The 17,155-nt window shown below is 32.5% G+C and overlaps 1 protein-coding gene across 2 annotated transcripts in view; it reads right to left on the bottom strand.

Moving 5' to 3' along the window:
• The window catches only part of LOC122033671 (peptidyl-prolyl cis-trans isomerase CYP71-like), a 49,047-nt gene that overhangs the window by 29,937 nt on the left and 1,955 nt on the right, over positions 1-17,155 (bottom strand). For both annotated transcript variants that reach the window (XM_042592767.1, XM_042592766.1), the window contains exon 3: positions 460-548. In XM_042592767.1, coding sequence (XP_042448701.1) covers positions 460-548 — 89 coding nt within the window. The remainder of the gene's footprint in view (positions 1-459; positions 549-17,155) is intronic.

The raw sequence follows: 17,155 nt of genomic DNA, 5'->3' as shown, positions 1-17,155 counted from the left end.
TAACTTGCTATCCAAATAAAAAGAATCTTTTCAACTAATCTTATCACTCTTCCCTAAATTTTCTCACTTTCCATGTTTATGTTCTCACTTAGAACTGGCTAGCTTTAATGTAAGTTATTGTATGAGGTTGGAAAAAGGCACCTCCAAATGCTATTAAGGCATAGACCATGATAGAAATGCCTTCTAACTATTACCAATCAACTAGCAATTAAATATTGTCTACAAATGCTAAAAGAGTACAAATATCAGTCCACAACACCATAAAATGATATGACAAGATGCCTAAATATTTCAGAAATTTAACTGTTAAAAGTTCATGAGAGCACCATTTAAGAGTTATTGGACTTGAAAAATAATGAAGAGAATAAACACAGCAACCTATGATAGCTAGGGTAAGATTATATCTATATATATAATAAATGAGAACCAGAGGAACATGAAAAATAAGCAAGCACTCACAGCCAAGCCTTCTATTGGACCTTGGTGAGATCTGAAATGTTTAGCAAACTCAATTCCCACCGGTTTTTTCTTCCAGAACTTTAAGTGCCCTACAAGAAATAAACATCATGGAGGAGATCAATTTCAAGATACATAAAGGTGCACAACATAATACATAGAGTTAGTACAATTGCTTAGTCCAACAAAATATTATACAAAAACAGACATTACAATTAATATACAGCGTTTTAAAAGGCGCCGCCTAGCACCACCTAGGCGGCGGTGCTGGGCGGGTGCCCACCACCCCGCCTTTTGCAAAGGTGACACCGGTAGGCGTCGCCGCATTAGTCGGCCGCCTAGGCGGCTAGGTGCCGCTTAGGCGCGGCCATCCGATTTTTTTTTAATAAAAGTCTACTGAATTGATTGGCTAATCGATTAAACACCTCTAATCGATTGAGCCAATCAATTTGAATGAGATTCACGATAAAAGAAGCCTGCCGAATCAATTGGCCGATTGATTGAACATTTCTAATCAATTAGCCAATCGATTTGCATGAGTTTTGCAAGAAACGACGATCGATTGAACACTTCTAATCAATTGGCCAATCGATTCACATGAGCTTTGTGAGAAACAGAAGTTTGCCGAATCAATTGGCTGATCGATTGAACACATCTAATCGATTGGCATGAGTTTCACGAGAAACAAAAGCATGCTGAATTAATTGACCAATCAATTGGGTTTGACAGGAGTTTCACAAGAAATGCTGAATCGATTGATTAATCGACTGAACCTTGTGAATCGATTGCTAAATTTCTACCAATCGATTAGCGGCGACGAAACGGATTTATATTTTGATTTTTGAATCGTTTTAACTTTTAAAGTAGGTTAGCAGCAACGCCTCTTCTTCTTCCTCTTCGAGTAGTTGCCGCTTCTCTTCCTATTCGAGCAACCGTCGCCTCTTCCTCTTTTGCCTCCCCTTTTTGTTCTTTATCCAAGAGCAGCATCTTTAATGCCATTTTCTTCTCCAACAACCAGTTAACCAAAGCATCAGCCCTAGCTGCTGCCTTTATCCCAGCCAACAACCACCAGCACCTTGTCTTGTTTCTTGACAGCAGCCGCCGGAGCTTGTCGTAGCTAGCCAAGGTTGCCAAAGACGAAGGGAAAGCAGCCCTAATTGCTGGGCCAGAGCGTAGTGCCTTGTTCCCTCATTTCCGGCCTTCGTTAGCCTCATTCTTTTCTTCCAGTAGTTTTTTCTTCTACCAGGTTAGTAACATCCCCAAGTTTAAGTTGGTTAATAAAATTTAATTGTATATTTGTATATTATTAAATCTTGTATGTTGTTGCTTCGCTTGGCTTGAATTAATAATTGATTTTTAAATGTTTGATAACCATTGCTTAACTCAAATGATTTTTGACTTGTGCAGTAAAATGTCGGGTACTATATCTTCTGAAGCATCTAATTTAATGTTGGAGATTAATACCTCTTTGAAGCATAATTCAAATGTTGTTGGATGGAAATTTACAGACTTGGTGGATCCTAATAATTTGAATAAGTTGAAATGTAAGTTGTGTGGAAAAATTACTAGTAGTGGAATTTATAGGATCAAACAACATATTGTCAATATCAAGGGAAACGTTGTCGTGTAAGAAGTCTTTGGATAAGGATAAAGTGAAGTATAAGAATGTCATTAAAGAAGTAAGAACAAAAAAAAACAAAAGAATATGAATGAAATAAAGATGAGAGAAGTTATTGAAGAATACGAGGAAGATAAAGGGAGTCTAAGGACAAGAGGAAACCCGCTTACTCTTGGCCCTATGGATTGATTTATATCTGTATTCCGAAGTAATAAGACAAAACAACAACAAAATATTATTGATGCATTTTGGAAGCAAAGGACACACTGTGTACCAATATTTAGCTCGATGGGTGTACGAGTCTGGTATTCCTTTTTATGTCGTTGACAATGATAGCTTCAAGAGATTTGCGTAAGCGGTTGGTCAATTGGCCCGAGTTATCATCCTCCAACTCATTACCTATTAAGGGAGCTCTTATTGAAGGAAGAGGTAGTCAAAACTAAAAGTCTATTAAAGAAGCAAGAAGAAGAATGGATTTTGAATGATTGCTTGGACTGACCGGAACAGCAGAAGTATCATGAATTTGTGTGTCAATTGTAAAGAATGCAAAACTTTCCTTTCTTCTAGGGAAGCATCGGATGAAGCACACACCAGGAATTATATATTTGAATATGTGGACAAGTGCATTGAAGAAGTTGGACCCCAAAATGTAGTTCAAGTGGAAACGAACAATGCTTCGAATAATATGGCGACAAAAGATTTGTTGAAGGAAAAGAGACCATATCTATTTTAGACTTCATGTGCAACTCACACCGTGAATCTTATGCTTCAAGGAATTGAGAGTCAACCTAAGTTCAAAGGGGTGATTGAGCAAGCAAAGAGCTAACAATCTTTATTTATGCACATCATAAAACATTGTCAATGATGAGAAAGTTTATCAAAAAAAAAAGAAGACATAGTGAGGCCGGGAGTAATACGATTTGCAACCGTTTTTCTAACTTTACAAAGCTTAATGGAGAAGAAAAGTGAACTAAAAGCTATGGTTGCTAGTGAAGAATGGAATGCTTGACAACATTCAAAGAGTGCAGGGGAAGGTGGCATATAATATTACTATAAGTGCCTCTTTTTGGAATGGGGTAAGATTTTGCTTGAAGGTGTTTGCCCCTTTAATTAAGTTGCTTCGTCTTGTTGATGGGGATAAGAAGCCATCTATGGGTTTTGTATATGGAGAATTACTTAGCAAGAGAGGAGATTAAAGTAGCATTCAAAAATCAAGAGCTTCACTATCATCTGATTATTGATATTATTGATGATAAAAGTCGTAATTGACTTGATAGCCCACTACATTTGGTAACCTACCTCTTGAATTCCTATTACTCCTTTCATGACCAGAGTATAGGAAATGAAGAAGTGGTCACGAATGGATTTTTCACTTGTATTCAAGCATTCTTTCACCATGATATTGATAGAAATGTGAAGTTGTTGAAGCATATCAACAAAGCGAAGGGATTTGGAAGAGCATTGGCTATAATTAGATGAAAAAAATGATAAAAAATATGATTCGAGTAAGAACTAAATAATAATTTACTTTATTTTGTAATTTTTATTGCTTATTTCATGATTTTACTTATTGTTATTATTTGATTTATTTTTATTTAGTTGGATGGTGGTATCTTTTTGAAAATAGTGTACCTAAATTGCAAAAAATGATTTAAAGGATCCTTTTTTAATTGGAAGTTCTTCTAGTTGTGAGGAAATTGGAGGACTTTTGAGGGGATAAGTACTTAATTACTTATTGTGTACTTACTACTAATTAGTAATTACTAAATGTCTAAATATGTATTCAATATTAATATTTTTCTTTAATATAGATTCATACAAAGAAAAGAAATAGACTAGATATTGGAAGGTTGAATAATTTAATCTATATTCAATTCAATGCCAATATTATAAACAAAAAGAGAAGACAAGGAGAAAAAAGAATTGATGTGCTACTTGCTAGTGAAACAACTATGGAACAAGGATGGATTGTTGACGTTGAAGATGAAGATATTAAGACAAATATTAAAGATGTAAGAAAATTTCACGAAGAATAATTTGTAACGGGTGAAGAAAAAGAAAGGAAGATGTCATGGATTTTGAGTTTGAATCCGAGGAAGTGTCGGAGAAATATAGAGATGAACTAGAAGAAGAATTAGGGATATAGGATTATATGAGTTATTTTGTGTCCTTTTGCTATTTTCAATTTTGGTTGTATGTTGAAGTTGAACAAAAATTAATATTTTGAATTTTGATTAATATTTTGCTCCTTGTCAGTTTGTGTATTTTTGCTATTTCAGAATATTTTCATTGTATGCTTAAATCAAATTATGCATATTTTTTTCTTAGAGAAGCCTTCATAATCGATTGGCCAATCGATTGAACACTATCAATCGAATTGAAAAGTATTGGGAACAAAGACAAAACTTACATATGATATTTGTCAACATAGAAAAAACTTATGATAGAATTCCAAGTTAAATTATATGAAAAATTCTAGAAAAGAGAGACATTAGCATAATGTATATTAAAGTAATTAAAGATATGTATAGGGATATAATGACAAGAGTGAAATTTAAAGCGGACTAACCGAAGCATTTCTCATAAAGATAGGGTTACATTATGGATCGCTTCTATCTTTTCACAAATTATGGACGAATTCACTAGACACGTCCAAGATACAGTATCGTGATGCATGTTATTTGCAAATAATATTATTTTGGTAGATGAGTCACATGAAGGAGTAAAAATTAAACTCGAATCTGGGTGGGAAGACTGAAGCAAAAGGTTTTAGACTTAGTAGTGTAAAGATAAAGAGATGATTTAAGCATTTATGATTATTTTTATAAAACTATGGAGGAATTGAGAGAGATGTCTTACATAAAATACAAACATGATGATTGAAATGGAGGAGAGCGTTGGATGTCTTTGCGATCGTAAAATACCTCTAAAACTTAAAGCAAAGTTCTACAAAATAGTGGTTACACCGTTGAATATTACTCAAGTACATGAACAGAAGATGAGTCGCAAAAATGAGGATATTAAGGCGGATGTACGGACATACGAAGATGGATAGGATTAGAAATGAAAATATTAGAGAGAAAATCAAAATTGTACCTATTGAGGAAAAACTCCGAGAGGCACATTTAAGATGGTACAGGCTTGTAATGACCAATAAATGTTCAAATTAGGCGATGTGAAACTATAACAAATATGAAAATTAAATGAAATACAGTATCGTGGTGCATGTTATTTGTAGATGATATTCTTTTAGTAGATGAGACAGGAATAAATATTAAACTCGAATCTTGACGGAAAGTAATGAAGTGAAAGGTTTTAAACTTAGATTCTTTAAGCATTTATGATTATTTTTTAAAAAAAGATAGAGTGATTAAGAGAAATGTCTTATATATAATATAAGCAAGATAATTGAAATAGAAGAGCGCGTTGGATGTCTTTGCGATCGTAAAGTACATCTAAAACTTAAAGGGAAGTTCTACAAAACGGTGATTACACCTACTACGTTATGTGGAGCTGAATGTTGGGACTCAAGTACATGAACAGAAGATGAGAGTCATAAAAATGAGGATGTTAAGGTAACTGTGCGGACATGCAAGGATGAATAAGATAATAAATGAAAACATTAAAGAGAAAATCGGGATTGCACCGAGGAAAAACTCCAAGAGACAATTATGATAATACAGGCAAATACTTACACGGTCAATAAATTCTCAAGTTAGGAGATGTAAAACTATGACAAATATGAAAACAAAGAAGAAGAAGACCAAAAAAAAGATTTAGTTAGCAATAATAAAACAAATAAAATTTATTTAAGTATAAATGATAATATAATAGAGGATAGAGCCCAATAATATAGAAGGATTATATAGTTGACCCCACTTAGTGGGATAAGATTTGGTTGTTGTTGTATACTTTATCATTTAATTCAATCCCAACAATCTAACAGACCTTGTATATCCTATCACATTATGGATACTAATCATCAAATCATTACTAGAAATAGAATATTATAATTATTATAATTTTATTGGAAGTTTATATCGGTAAATGTAAACTTTCATTTAACAGAAGAAGCATGTACAATGATTGGGCAAGCCCAAAGTCAATTACATATGTCTATCATCTGTTCCTATGAGCAACAACTCTATCTTCACAAAAGAGAAGCATAGGACCCACTCATTGTGAGCCAGCTAACCTTTGCACAAAAAAATAATTTGGGTCGCAAGGTATAACAAAACAAAAACTTATACACTTGGGTTTGTATCTTGTGCATGATGCTTTGCTTTGATGTGTGGGTGGCTTCAAAGATGACTCTATTCCAATAAAATTTGATAATTGTTAAATAGAAAATTACAATATAAGGAAAGAAACATTGATGGACAAGAGGATAATATTTACATTGGAGATCACTTTTTAATTTCAATCATGGAATATGAGTGTAATACATTTTCATATGATTCTAATAGCTTAAATTGATAAATAGAAGAGTTTCGATATGTGCTGATAATAGAATAATACTATGCAACTAGTGAGAAATGTAATAATCGTTCTGTCAATTGTTAAAGCAAATCTATGAACAAGAGACTAAAGTTAACAGATGGCCAATGGACTAGAATTGTTTATAAATCTGACATGAAAAGAATAACTAATCCAGCATCCATTAGTAAGAAAAAGGTTGGCTGTGGATAAGGATGACTCGATTCAACATTCATCAAAGCACAAGTGAAACATTGATTGATCTCAATTCCCGTCTTCACTCATGACATTTTATATACTTCTCAGGCAGTACAAACTAAATTTTGAATAGAATCAAAATGGTATAGAGATCGCAATGTGCATTTTTTTTTTCTTCATACTCAAGGTTTTAGGTATGGAGATTATGGATTTGGAACAATAAATGAAAAATGCGAACTTATATTATGTAATACATTTTTCAAAAAAAGAGAAGAATAGTTGATTACATTTAAAAGCAGGAATAATAAGTTGCAAATTGACTTTCCTATGATTAGGAAGAACGATAGAAACATTTGTAAAGATTATCAGATCATCCTTGGAGAAAACTTAACTACACAACATAGATTAATAGTGTTGAATATGTACCTCAAGCATAGTATCAACAGAAAGAAAATGTGTGTCAGTCCTAAAATTAAATGATGGAAGTTAAAGAATGGGAAGAAAAACATATTTAAGAAGAGGGTAGGAGTACAAGTATTAGGAGAAATACACGGTAACTCGAATACAACTTGGAATAAAATGGCATGCACCACCAAGTAATAAATCTTGGAATGAGAAAGTATAACGATCGATGGGAAACTTCCGTTGGGTCGGGCTGATCGCCCCAGGTTCGACGTTACCTGACCTGGTTAATCATTTTTTTTGGAATGAGAAGTACAAAAAAAAAAAGGTGAAGAAAAAATAACTTATAAGTTATTATACACTTATAAGAACGAAAAAAACTTTTCAAAGTATACTTTAGAGTAGCCAAGAAAGAGACCAAGAAAACGGTGAATGAAGCCAAGAATGAAACTTTTAAATGCTTATATCAACATCTAGATATAAAAGAAGGGGAAAAGAACATTTATAAAATAGCTAAAATCAGAGAAAGGGAGACAAAAGCTTTTATCCAAACAAGATACATGAAAGATGAATGCAATAAAAATGAGGAAAGAAAATAGCGTTGAAAGAAGTATTTGTATCAACTTTCTAATAAAAATTTAGATGACCAACTTAACTTAAGTAATTTTAGTATGACTATAGAAATTTAAATTTTTATAGTAGAATTCAAATTTCAAAAATAGAATAAGCTTTAAATATGATACAAAATGAAAAAAATGCTACCTTGATAGAGGTATAAAAGTGCCTAGGGAAGCAACACGTATTAATAGCTTACGAAGTTATTTAACTTGAAATTAAAAATGAAAAAAATTATGAGCATGAGTACTCTAATCCCCTTATATAGAAAAAAAAGGAGACATAAAATTATGTGAATTATAAGAGTATAATGATAATGAGTCGTACTTTGAAACTTTAGAAAAGAGTAATAGAAAAAAAAATACTAAAAGAGACCACAACGATGGAAAATCAATTGGATTTATGCTTGAAAGGTTAATAACAAAAGCTATACATCTTCTTAAGCAACTGATTTAAAATTATCGAGAACAAAAGCAAGATTTACCCATAATATTCGTGAACCTAGAAAAAACTTATGATAGAGTCCCAACGAAAATTTTATAGAGAATTCTAGAAAAGAAAGGTATTAGCATAGCATAAATTAAAATAATTAAGGATATTTATAATGATGTAATAACAAAAGTGAAGATTCTAAGTGGATTAACCGAAGTGTTTCCTATGAAGATAGGGTTATATTATGCATTAGCTTTAAGTCTCTATCTTTTTACACTAATCATGGATGATTGGATACATTAAGACACAATTTCATAGTGCAAGTATTTGCAGATGATGTTATTTTGATAGATGAGAACGTGAAGGAGTAAATGCTAAACTCGAATTTTGACGAGAAATACTGAAAGAGAAAGGTTTTAAGCTTAATAGAGTAAAAACAATATAGGATTTAAGTTTAGCAATATTAGACGTAATTAGTATTGTTAATATAAGAAAAGACGAATTGTCAACAAACTTTAAGTATTTAAGATTATTTTTGCAAAAGGATTGAGGGATTAAGAGAGATATTTTTATATAATACAAATCGGATGGTTGAAATGAAGGAGAACATCAGGTGCTATTTGCGATCGTAAAGTACCTCTAGAATTTAAAGGAAAATTCTACAAAACGACAGTTAGAGAATTGAATGTTTGGGCTATTACTCGAGTATATGAGCAAAAGATATGTTAAGATAAATGTACGGTTATACAGGATGGACAGGATAAAAAATAAGAACATTAGAAAGAAAGTTAGGGTTGCACCTATTAAGGAAAACTCAAGGAGATAAACATATACTTAGACATTCAATAAATACTCTAATTAGGCGATATGAAATTATAACAAATATGCACATTAAACGAGAAAGAGGAAGAGGAAGACCAAAGAAGACTTGATTAGCAACGATAAAACAAAAAAAATATTTAAATATAAATGATGATCTAGTAGGGGATAGAGCTCAATGACGTAGAAGGATTCATATAGTCAACCCATCTAATGGGATACGACGTGGTTGTTTTTGTATACTATAGGTTTATACTCTAGGTTTTAGGCAGCATGATTATCTACTCTCCCCCCTTTGATCAACTAAGATGCAATCACACTCAAACATGTGTGTTGCATTAGTTTTGATGTTTGGACCTTGATTTAAATTACGTGATTATGGTAATCTGATATGGTGTGTCAAGCATGCAAAGCAGATGGCTAGATAAACAAATGAAACTTCTTGCAGGTGAGGGAGGCTGAATGATAGGCATAGAAGTCCAAGAGGAATATTGGCAAGATGGAAGTCCCAACAAGCCGAGGACGAATGTTAGGCAAGTGAAGACTTGAAGATAAGGAGACTCCAAGCACGAAAGTCCAAAGGGCATAAAGGTCACATAATGTTTTGAAACTAAACTTTAGTTTGATACCGAGAACGAGGGGAGACTCGAAGTTAGGCGAACTCGACTAGCATATAGGTTGAGTCATGATGTTTGATACAGAGGGTCAACTGTTGCACAAGGATAGTACAAACCTTGAATTCAAATAAATCAACTAATTGATATATGAGATCAATCGACTTGGTGATATATGAAATTGACTAATTGATTCCACAAAAATCGTGAGATTTATAGTTATGCATATTGGTGTCCATGTAAAGTCGACTAATGATTACCTCACCATGATTTGAATTTGTGGTTTGGCATAGGAGCAAATAGAATGTTTGCAAGTTAACTTGAAAAATCGACTGAAATAATTCGGAATCAAACAGAAAGGCTTACAATCAACAAATGGAGTGGACGAACAAAAGGCTCAAAATTTAACTTGAATGTAGACTTCTCAGTCCATAGTTGACTGTTATATGACAGACACTCGAACGGAGATGAAATAAAATTATCAACAGCAATTGTGCAAAGAGATCAAGATTATTCGACTACTAAAATTCTATGTAAATTTCATTTTATTAGTATTGTAATGTTAGGTGTTCTATGTAATCTTAAAGTACCTCTAAAATTTAAAGGAAAATTTTACAAAATAATAGTTAGACCTGATATATTATATGAAGTTACATGTTGAGCTATGACTCGAGCACATTAGCAGAAGATGAATGTTGTAGATTGAGGATGTTAAGATAGATGTGTGGACATATGAAATGGACAGGATAAGAAATAAAAATTAAACAGAAAGTCAATGTTGCATTTATTGAGAGAAAATTCTGAGACACATTTAAGATGGTATAGACATGTACTTAGATGATCAATAAATGTTTTAGTTATGCGATATAAAATTATGACAAATATACATATCAAACGAGGAATACTAAAAAAGACTTGGTTATCGATAATAAAATAAGATAAAATTTATTTAAATATAAATGATGATACAGTGGGGGATAAAGCCAATGACGCAGAAGGACTCATATAGTCGACTCCATCTAATGGGATAAATGATGCGGGAACAGGAGCAATTTTAGTTTTTTTATTATTTTATCAAGTTAGGATTTTGAGAGTATTGAGTCTATTTAAATCATTGTTTAGTTGGTTTTAGGTTTTTAGTTTTTTATTAATAAGAATTTGCAGTCACACCGTTTCTTCCCAAACGTTGAGTTTGGTTGCCTTGGAATTCTACGAAATCAACAAGGTTTAGAAGATCGCTTCCGGTATTCATGCGCAAAGCAACGATAGTTTGCCACTGCATCAGTTGGTATCAAAGCCGAGTTAATCTTGTAAAATCATCCCACCGAGAAGACAACAATGCATCGACAACACTTTTAATTGTGATATGGAGCAGTGGTTTTGAGAGATGATGAACGGATGATTTCTCCTGTTTGTGGATGGCTAATAATAGAAAGGATGACGACGATGTTGGAAATCTTGAATAGAGGAAGTCCTGTCCAATACAATAACAATTGCCGAATAAACATGGAGGAAGAGGATGTTTTTGATGAGGAGAGAGTTTTTATTTATAAAGAAGATGTGGACGATAAGATCGAAATAGTTGGTGATCCAATTTATAACAAAGAGGAAGACCCCAACGAAGAGGAGATAGACCGAGATGAAGCGATGATTGAAGACCAGAAGCCCACTTTGTCCGACAAGCGACAGCAAGCAACCTGCTATCGACAAAGCCCCATACCCCAATGAGCTCATTCTTCCTAGAAATTGCGAAACAATAACTTGCCAAGCAGTCAGGGTGAACAATCTCATACTGCTGCAAAATCCCATAAATATGGAGATTCTTGCATTAATTCAGGGAAACTAATAGAGGAAGAAAGAGGTAGAACTCTATCTGAGTCTGAGCCTGATGATGTGATGAAACACAACAATGAAGGAACTTCTCAGTTAGAAAAAAAAAACAAGTGACAGATAAAGATCTCATGGATTAGTACACAGATTGCAAACTTGAAGAGAGAAGCACATCAGCAGATAAAAGCAAGCTTATTGATTGCACTCGTCCAAACATGGATGTACATGTCTCTCAGAAGTTGCTACTAGAGATGTATGTCAACTTGCAGTTGCTGCTTCAGGCAGTGAAGAATCAGAAAAGGTGGGCATTGAGGAATCTCAATCATGTACTGCACCAACTAAAGAGGTGGCTGAGGTTGCTACCTCATATGACTTGAAGCAACCAATGCAACTAAGAAACTATTTCATCTGATAAATCAAGGACGTGTGAGTCTGATAAAATGGAGGGCAGCGACTCAGAATTGAATGGTAGTCATGAGAACAATAGTTCAATTCTACCTGGTGAAATAGTAATTCCTGTATCAAATTAGATTAGTGTAAAAACTGTTGCTCAAAATAGGATGGCATCATGGTCACTCAATTAAGGATGCACATGCTCATTCTTTATATGAACCTAGAAAAGCTTTCCTAGCTTTTTCCTGATAATGAGGGAGGATAAGAACCATCACAAAAAGGATCGCATGTTTCAACTTACGTAGAATATGATGAAAGAGAGGTCAATGTCAACAATGCTTCTAAAGGTCTGCCTAAATATGTGATGCAACCAGTGTTCTAAAATGTGGCCTAAGTGCCGCCTAGGCGCTTAGTGGCCGCCAACTGCACCAAAAAGGTGTTGGGCGGCCAGCCTAGGCGGCCCAGCCGCCCATGCAGCCCTATGTGGCGCCTAACATCACAGAAATTTTCTTTTTTTCATTTAAAGCCCTAAATCTATCATTCAGTCAATTCATTTGCCCCTCGCGTTGGTTCGACTGCTCACCTCCTCCGGAAGCATCTGTCCGATCACCAATCGGTAAGTTTTCACTTTTTCTTTTATAATTTATTAATATAGAATATAAATTTAATAATGCAGATTGGCTTGACAATATATTTAGAATATATTTTTGATTTTTTTATAATTTAGAATATAAATAAATTAATAAATATCAAAAGATTTTAATTTTAAATAGATTTTTTATATAATTTTTTGAGATAATTTAATTAGGATTTATAAAAGTTTATTCTAATTATCCCATTTAAGTAAGGAGTTGTTTGAATTAAATAAGTCATAAATAAATAAATAAAACAATCGTCGATGCTCGCGGCATTGCAACACCTCCAATGGCGCTAGATGCATCGCAGGACTGCCAGACACATCTCGAGAAGATGCCGGCAGCATTGAACATGTCACAGGAGGCTTTTGGCGGTGCTGGACACGTCGCGGGACGCTTCCAGCGCTGTCGGAGATGTCCCGCGACGCCAAAAGCGTCTACATAAAAAAATATTTTCTTTTTCATATAATTTTATATTTAAAATTAAAAAATCCTAATAAATATTATTAATTCATTTATATTGATAATCTTATATTTAAAATTAAAAATTTTTAATAAATATTAATTTATATAAATCATATATATATTCTAATAATTTTATATTTAAAATTAAAAAAATTAATAAATTTTATTAATTCATATAAATTAGGTTTATATTCATAATTTTATATTTAAAATTAAAAAATTCTAATAAATATTATTAATTAATTTATATTCTAATAATTTTATATTTAAAATTAAAAAATTCTAATAAATGTTATTAATTCATTAAATCATATTCATATTTATAATTTTATATTTAACATTAAAAAATTAATAAATTTTATTAATTCATATAAATCATATTTATATTATGATAATTTTATTTTACTAAATTTTTTCATTTATTGATTTCAATCTTAATCATGTCAAATACAATAATTTCATCAACTCGAAAAGATATTGCTTGGAGTTACGCAGCATGTTCAGATCATATAATTTTTTCTTAGACTTGTTAATGACTCTAAATTAAATGCAAGTTGTGTGAGAAAATGATGTTGAGGTAATATAGGATCAAGGAGGGAAATATACCTGGAATTGTATTTAGTTGTCAAAAAAACATCTCAACAAGATAAAAATAAATGCAAACAGGTCATTTTAGAAGAAAGGAACAGAAAAAAAAAAAAACAATGAAAGAACAAAGTTGTAGAAAGATGACTATTTCTCTAGACGAAGGTCCTGAAATTGAAGGGATGGATGGAATTAAAAAATCTCCTCCACTTGGCCCCATAGATAGATATACATCGATAATTGCTCCAAAAAATGTAGGTTCAAGTAGGAGTAAAGTGTTTCACCAAAAAATATAAATGAGACTTTTTAAAAAGAGAACTCAACAAGTTCAACAATATGTTGGGAGATGAGTTTATAAAAATGGAATCTCATTCAATGTTGTTGATAATGGTAGCTTTAAGCAACCAATGGAGGTAATGGGTCAATTTGGATCAGGATTCAAGCCTCCAACTCAATATCAACTTAAGAAGCTACTGTTGAAAGCTGAAGTTGAAAGAACAATACAACTGTTGAAGAAATATAAAGAATAATGAGTAAAGAATAGGTGCTCGATCATGACAGATGCATAGAGTGATAGAACAAGAAGTATCTTAAATTTATGTGTTAATTGTAAGCAGGGTACTACATTTTAGAGTGTAAAGGGCTTTCAAACGAGGCACATACAATTGAACTTATTTTTTAGTATGTTGAAAAGTGTGTTGAACAAGTAGGAGCTCAAAATATTGTTCAGATTGTAACTAGGTGCAGCTAAATTAATGAGAGAAAAATGATTTAGGATCTTTTGGAGTTCATGTGAACTCACACAGTTAATCTCATACTTGAAAGTATTGGCAAACTTCCACGATATAAAAAGGTTATTGAGTAATCCAAGTATTTTACCATCTTGATTAATGTTCACCACAAGACTTTATCATTAATGAAAAGTTTCACGAAGATGAGAGACATAGTTCGGCCAAGAGTTACCAGGTTTGCATCAAATTTCCTCACATGGCAAAATTTGATTAAAAAAAACCTAGTTTAAGAGCCATGTTTATAAGTGATATGTGGGAGACATGTAAATAGTCAAAAACAAATAAAAGGAAATTGGCTTACTCTACTGTGATGACCAAAAATTTTTGGAATAGTGTGACACTTCGTTTTAAAATATTTCCTCCTTGGTAAGAGTTCTTCAATTAGTAGATAGACATAGAAAGTCATCCATGAGATTTCTATATAGGGAGCTTATTCAAGATAAAGATGATATCAAGGTGGCCCTGAATAACGTGGAATTAAATTATCAGTCTATCATAGTGATTATTGAGTTAAAAAGAAAGGATAAACTTGATACATCATTGCATACCATTGCATTTTTGTTGAATCTCTATTTTTACTATAAAGATAATAATTTCGCTCTTTATAAGGAGGTCGCGACGAGTATTTTTGAATGCATAGAAATTTTTAATGTCGATGAGTTAGATCTACAAAAAACAATTATTAACAAGGAATTTGTAAAATACAAAGACAAGACTGAGTTATTTGGAAAAATATTGGTAGCAAAGTATGTAAAAAAATGATGATACATTTTATCCATGTGCATTGTGGAGTACATACACACACCCAACTTGCTAAAAATGGCACTGAGAATACTTTCATTAACTACAAATTCATATGGGTGGAAAAAATTGGAGTGAATTTGGATGAGTAAACTTTAAACTTTAAGTCTTTAATTAAAGTATTAATTTTTAAAGTTTATATTCATATCACTAATTATAATATTTACTTTCTTTTTTTTTTCAGATTCATACAAAGAAAAGAAATAGGTTGGATGTCAATAGGTTAAACAATCTAGTATTTTTCCAATTTAATGCTAGATTGTTGAACAAACAAAAAAAGAGAAAAAAATAAATAAATGTTGATGTCCTTCTTGCAAAAGATGCTTGCACAAGATTAGATTGTGGATAATGGAGAAGATAATGAAGTTGAACTAGGTTCTGGGCTCACATAACAAATGATTGATGAAGCAAGAAGCGGATGAAAATCTACAACCCAAAGAAGCTCTAGAGTGAGAGAACTTCACAAATATGATTTTGCATCCGAAGAAGAGGATCACAATGATGATATTAAGTTTGTGTCCAATGAAAAATAAGTTGTTGAAAATTATGGAGAATAAGTAGAATAAATATGTGATATTTTATTAGTTGTATAATTTTAAACTAATTTTAAATTTGATGTTAATATATTGGAGTTATAATATGTGATTTATTATATAATTTATATTGATATCGTGGAATCAGTCTAGCAATGCCTAGTCCCCGCCTAAGTGGCTAGACGCTAGGCACTGGTCCAATGCCCGACTAGCTAGCGGATTTTAAAACCTTAGTGCAACCAAAGCAAGACCTATATAGATTGGGTTATAATCCATATAAGATTGTTCTTGAATTGTATGCCAAATATCTTAGCATGCATATGGCACCTCCTCGTCAAGCGATAAACTTTTATACATATGGATCTCCCTTATTCAGTCACCTAATAGCAGCCCCCTCACTTTTGTCGAATTGATGGCAAAGGATCATCCTCCTGAGCTACTACTTAACACTACTCTAAACTCGAGGATAAGTTCTTTTCATGTTAAGCATTTGATTCCTTTCCATTTATAACCAATAATTTGAGGGTGAATTGTCTCCACTATGGGGGAAAATGATGAGGGAACAAAAGAACAATTTTAGTCTTTTTATTATTTTATCAAGTTAGAGTTTTGAAGGTATTTTCGTCTTTGCAATATTAGGGTCTTGAGTCTATTTAAATCATTGTTTAGTTGATTTTAGATTAATAAGAATATGCGGTCACGCCGTTTCTTCCCAAACGTTGAGTAGCTTCCGGTATTCGTACAAGAATCAATGAAACTGATAGTTATTCATTGCATCAATAAGGCTTGGTTGGTATTGTTGTTGTAACCTTTCTTTATAGATTGTCTTTGCACTAATTATATATATCCTGTAAGACAATTAGAAAGTACATTGTAATGGGTTTCTCCAACTTTAGTTAAGACCATAAAGGAGGAAAGTAGTGGTTTTTTTGTGAGCTCTTTAGGTCGTCAACATAGCAACCATCGGGGTTGTGAATCATGTTAAAACTCTGGTGTCTTATTACATAATTGATATCTATCGTTTTACTTTACTTCCGTTGCGATTGAACATATTCATATGTGAAAAAACAAGTGGGTGTTATCTAGCACCGAAATTAATCCTACACATACATGTGATTCTAATAAATGATTCTAATAAAACCAAATTCTTAACAAGAAAAGGTATAGTATATTTTTCTTGTACTTTGTTTTTCTTGGAACCAGAGTCTATGAACATTTAATAAACAATCTGGAATATTGTTATGTCTGCATCACTTGGTGTAATGTGGTTGTTAATGCATTTTGGTTTCTCATGAGAGTCATGAATTCAAGCTTTAAATTGCAAACATCATACATGTGATTATAATAAAAACCAAATTCTTAATAAGAAAAGGTATAGTATATTCTTGTACTTTGTTTTGCTTGGAACCAGAGTCTATGAACATTTAATAAACAATCTAGAATACTATCATAACTGCATCACTTGGTGTAATGCGGTTGTTAATGCATTTTG

The sequence above is a fragment of the Zingiber officinale genome, chromosome 11B (genome assembly GCF_018446385.1).
Source record: "Zingiber officinale cultivar Zhangliang chromosome 11B, Zo_v1.1, whole genome shotgun sequence".
Taxonomy (NCBI): domain Eukaryota; kingdom Viridiplantae; phylum Streptophyta; class Magnoliopsida; order Zingiberales; family Zingiberaceae; genus Zingiber; species Zingiber officinale.
Note: the sequence above shows the minus strand (reverse complement) of the source record. Positions and strands in the feature narration are given on the sequence as shown.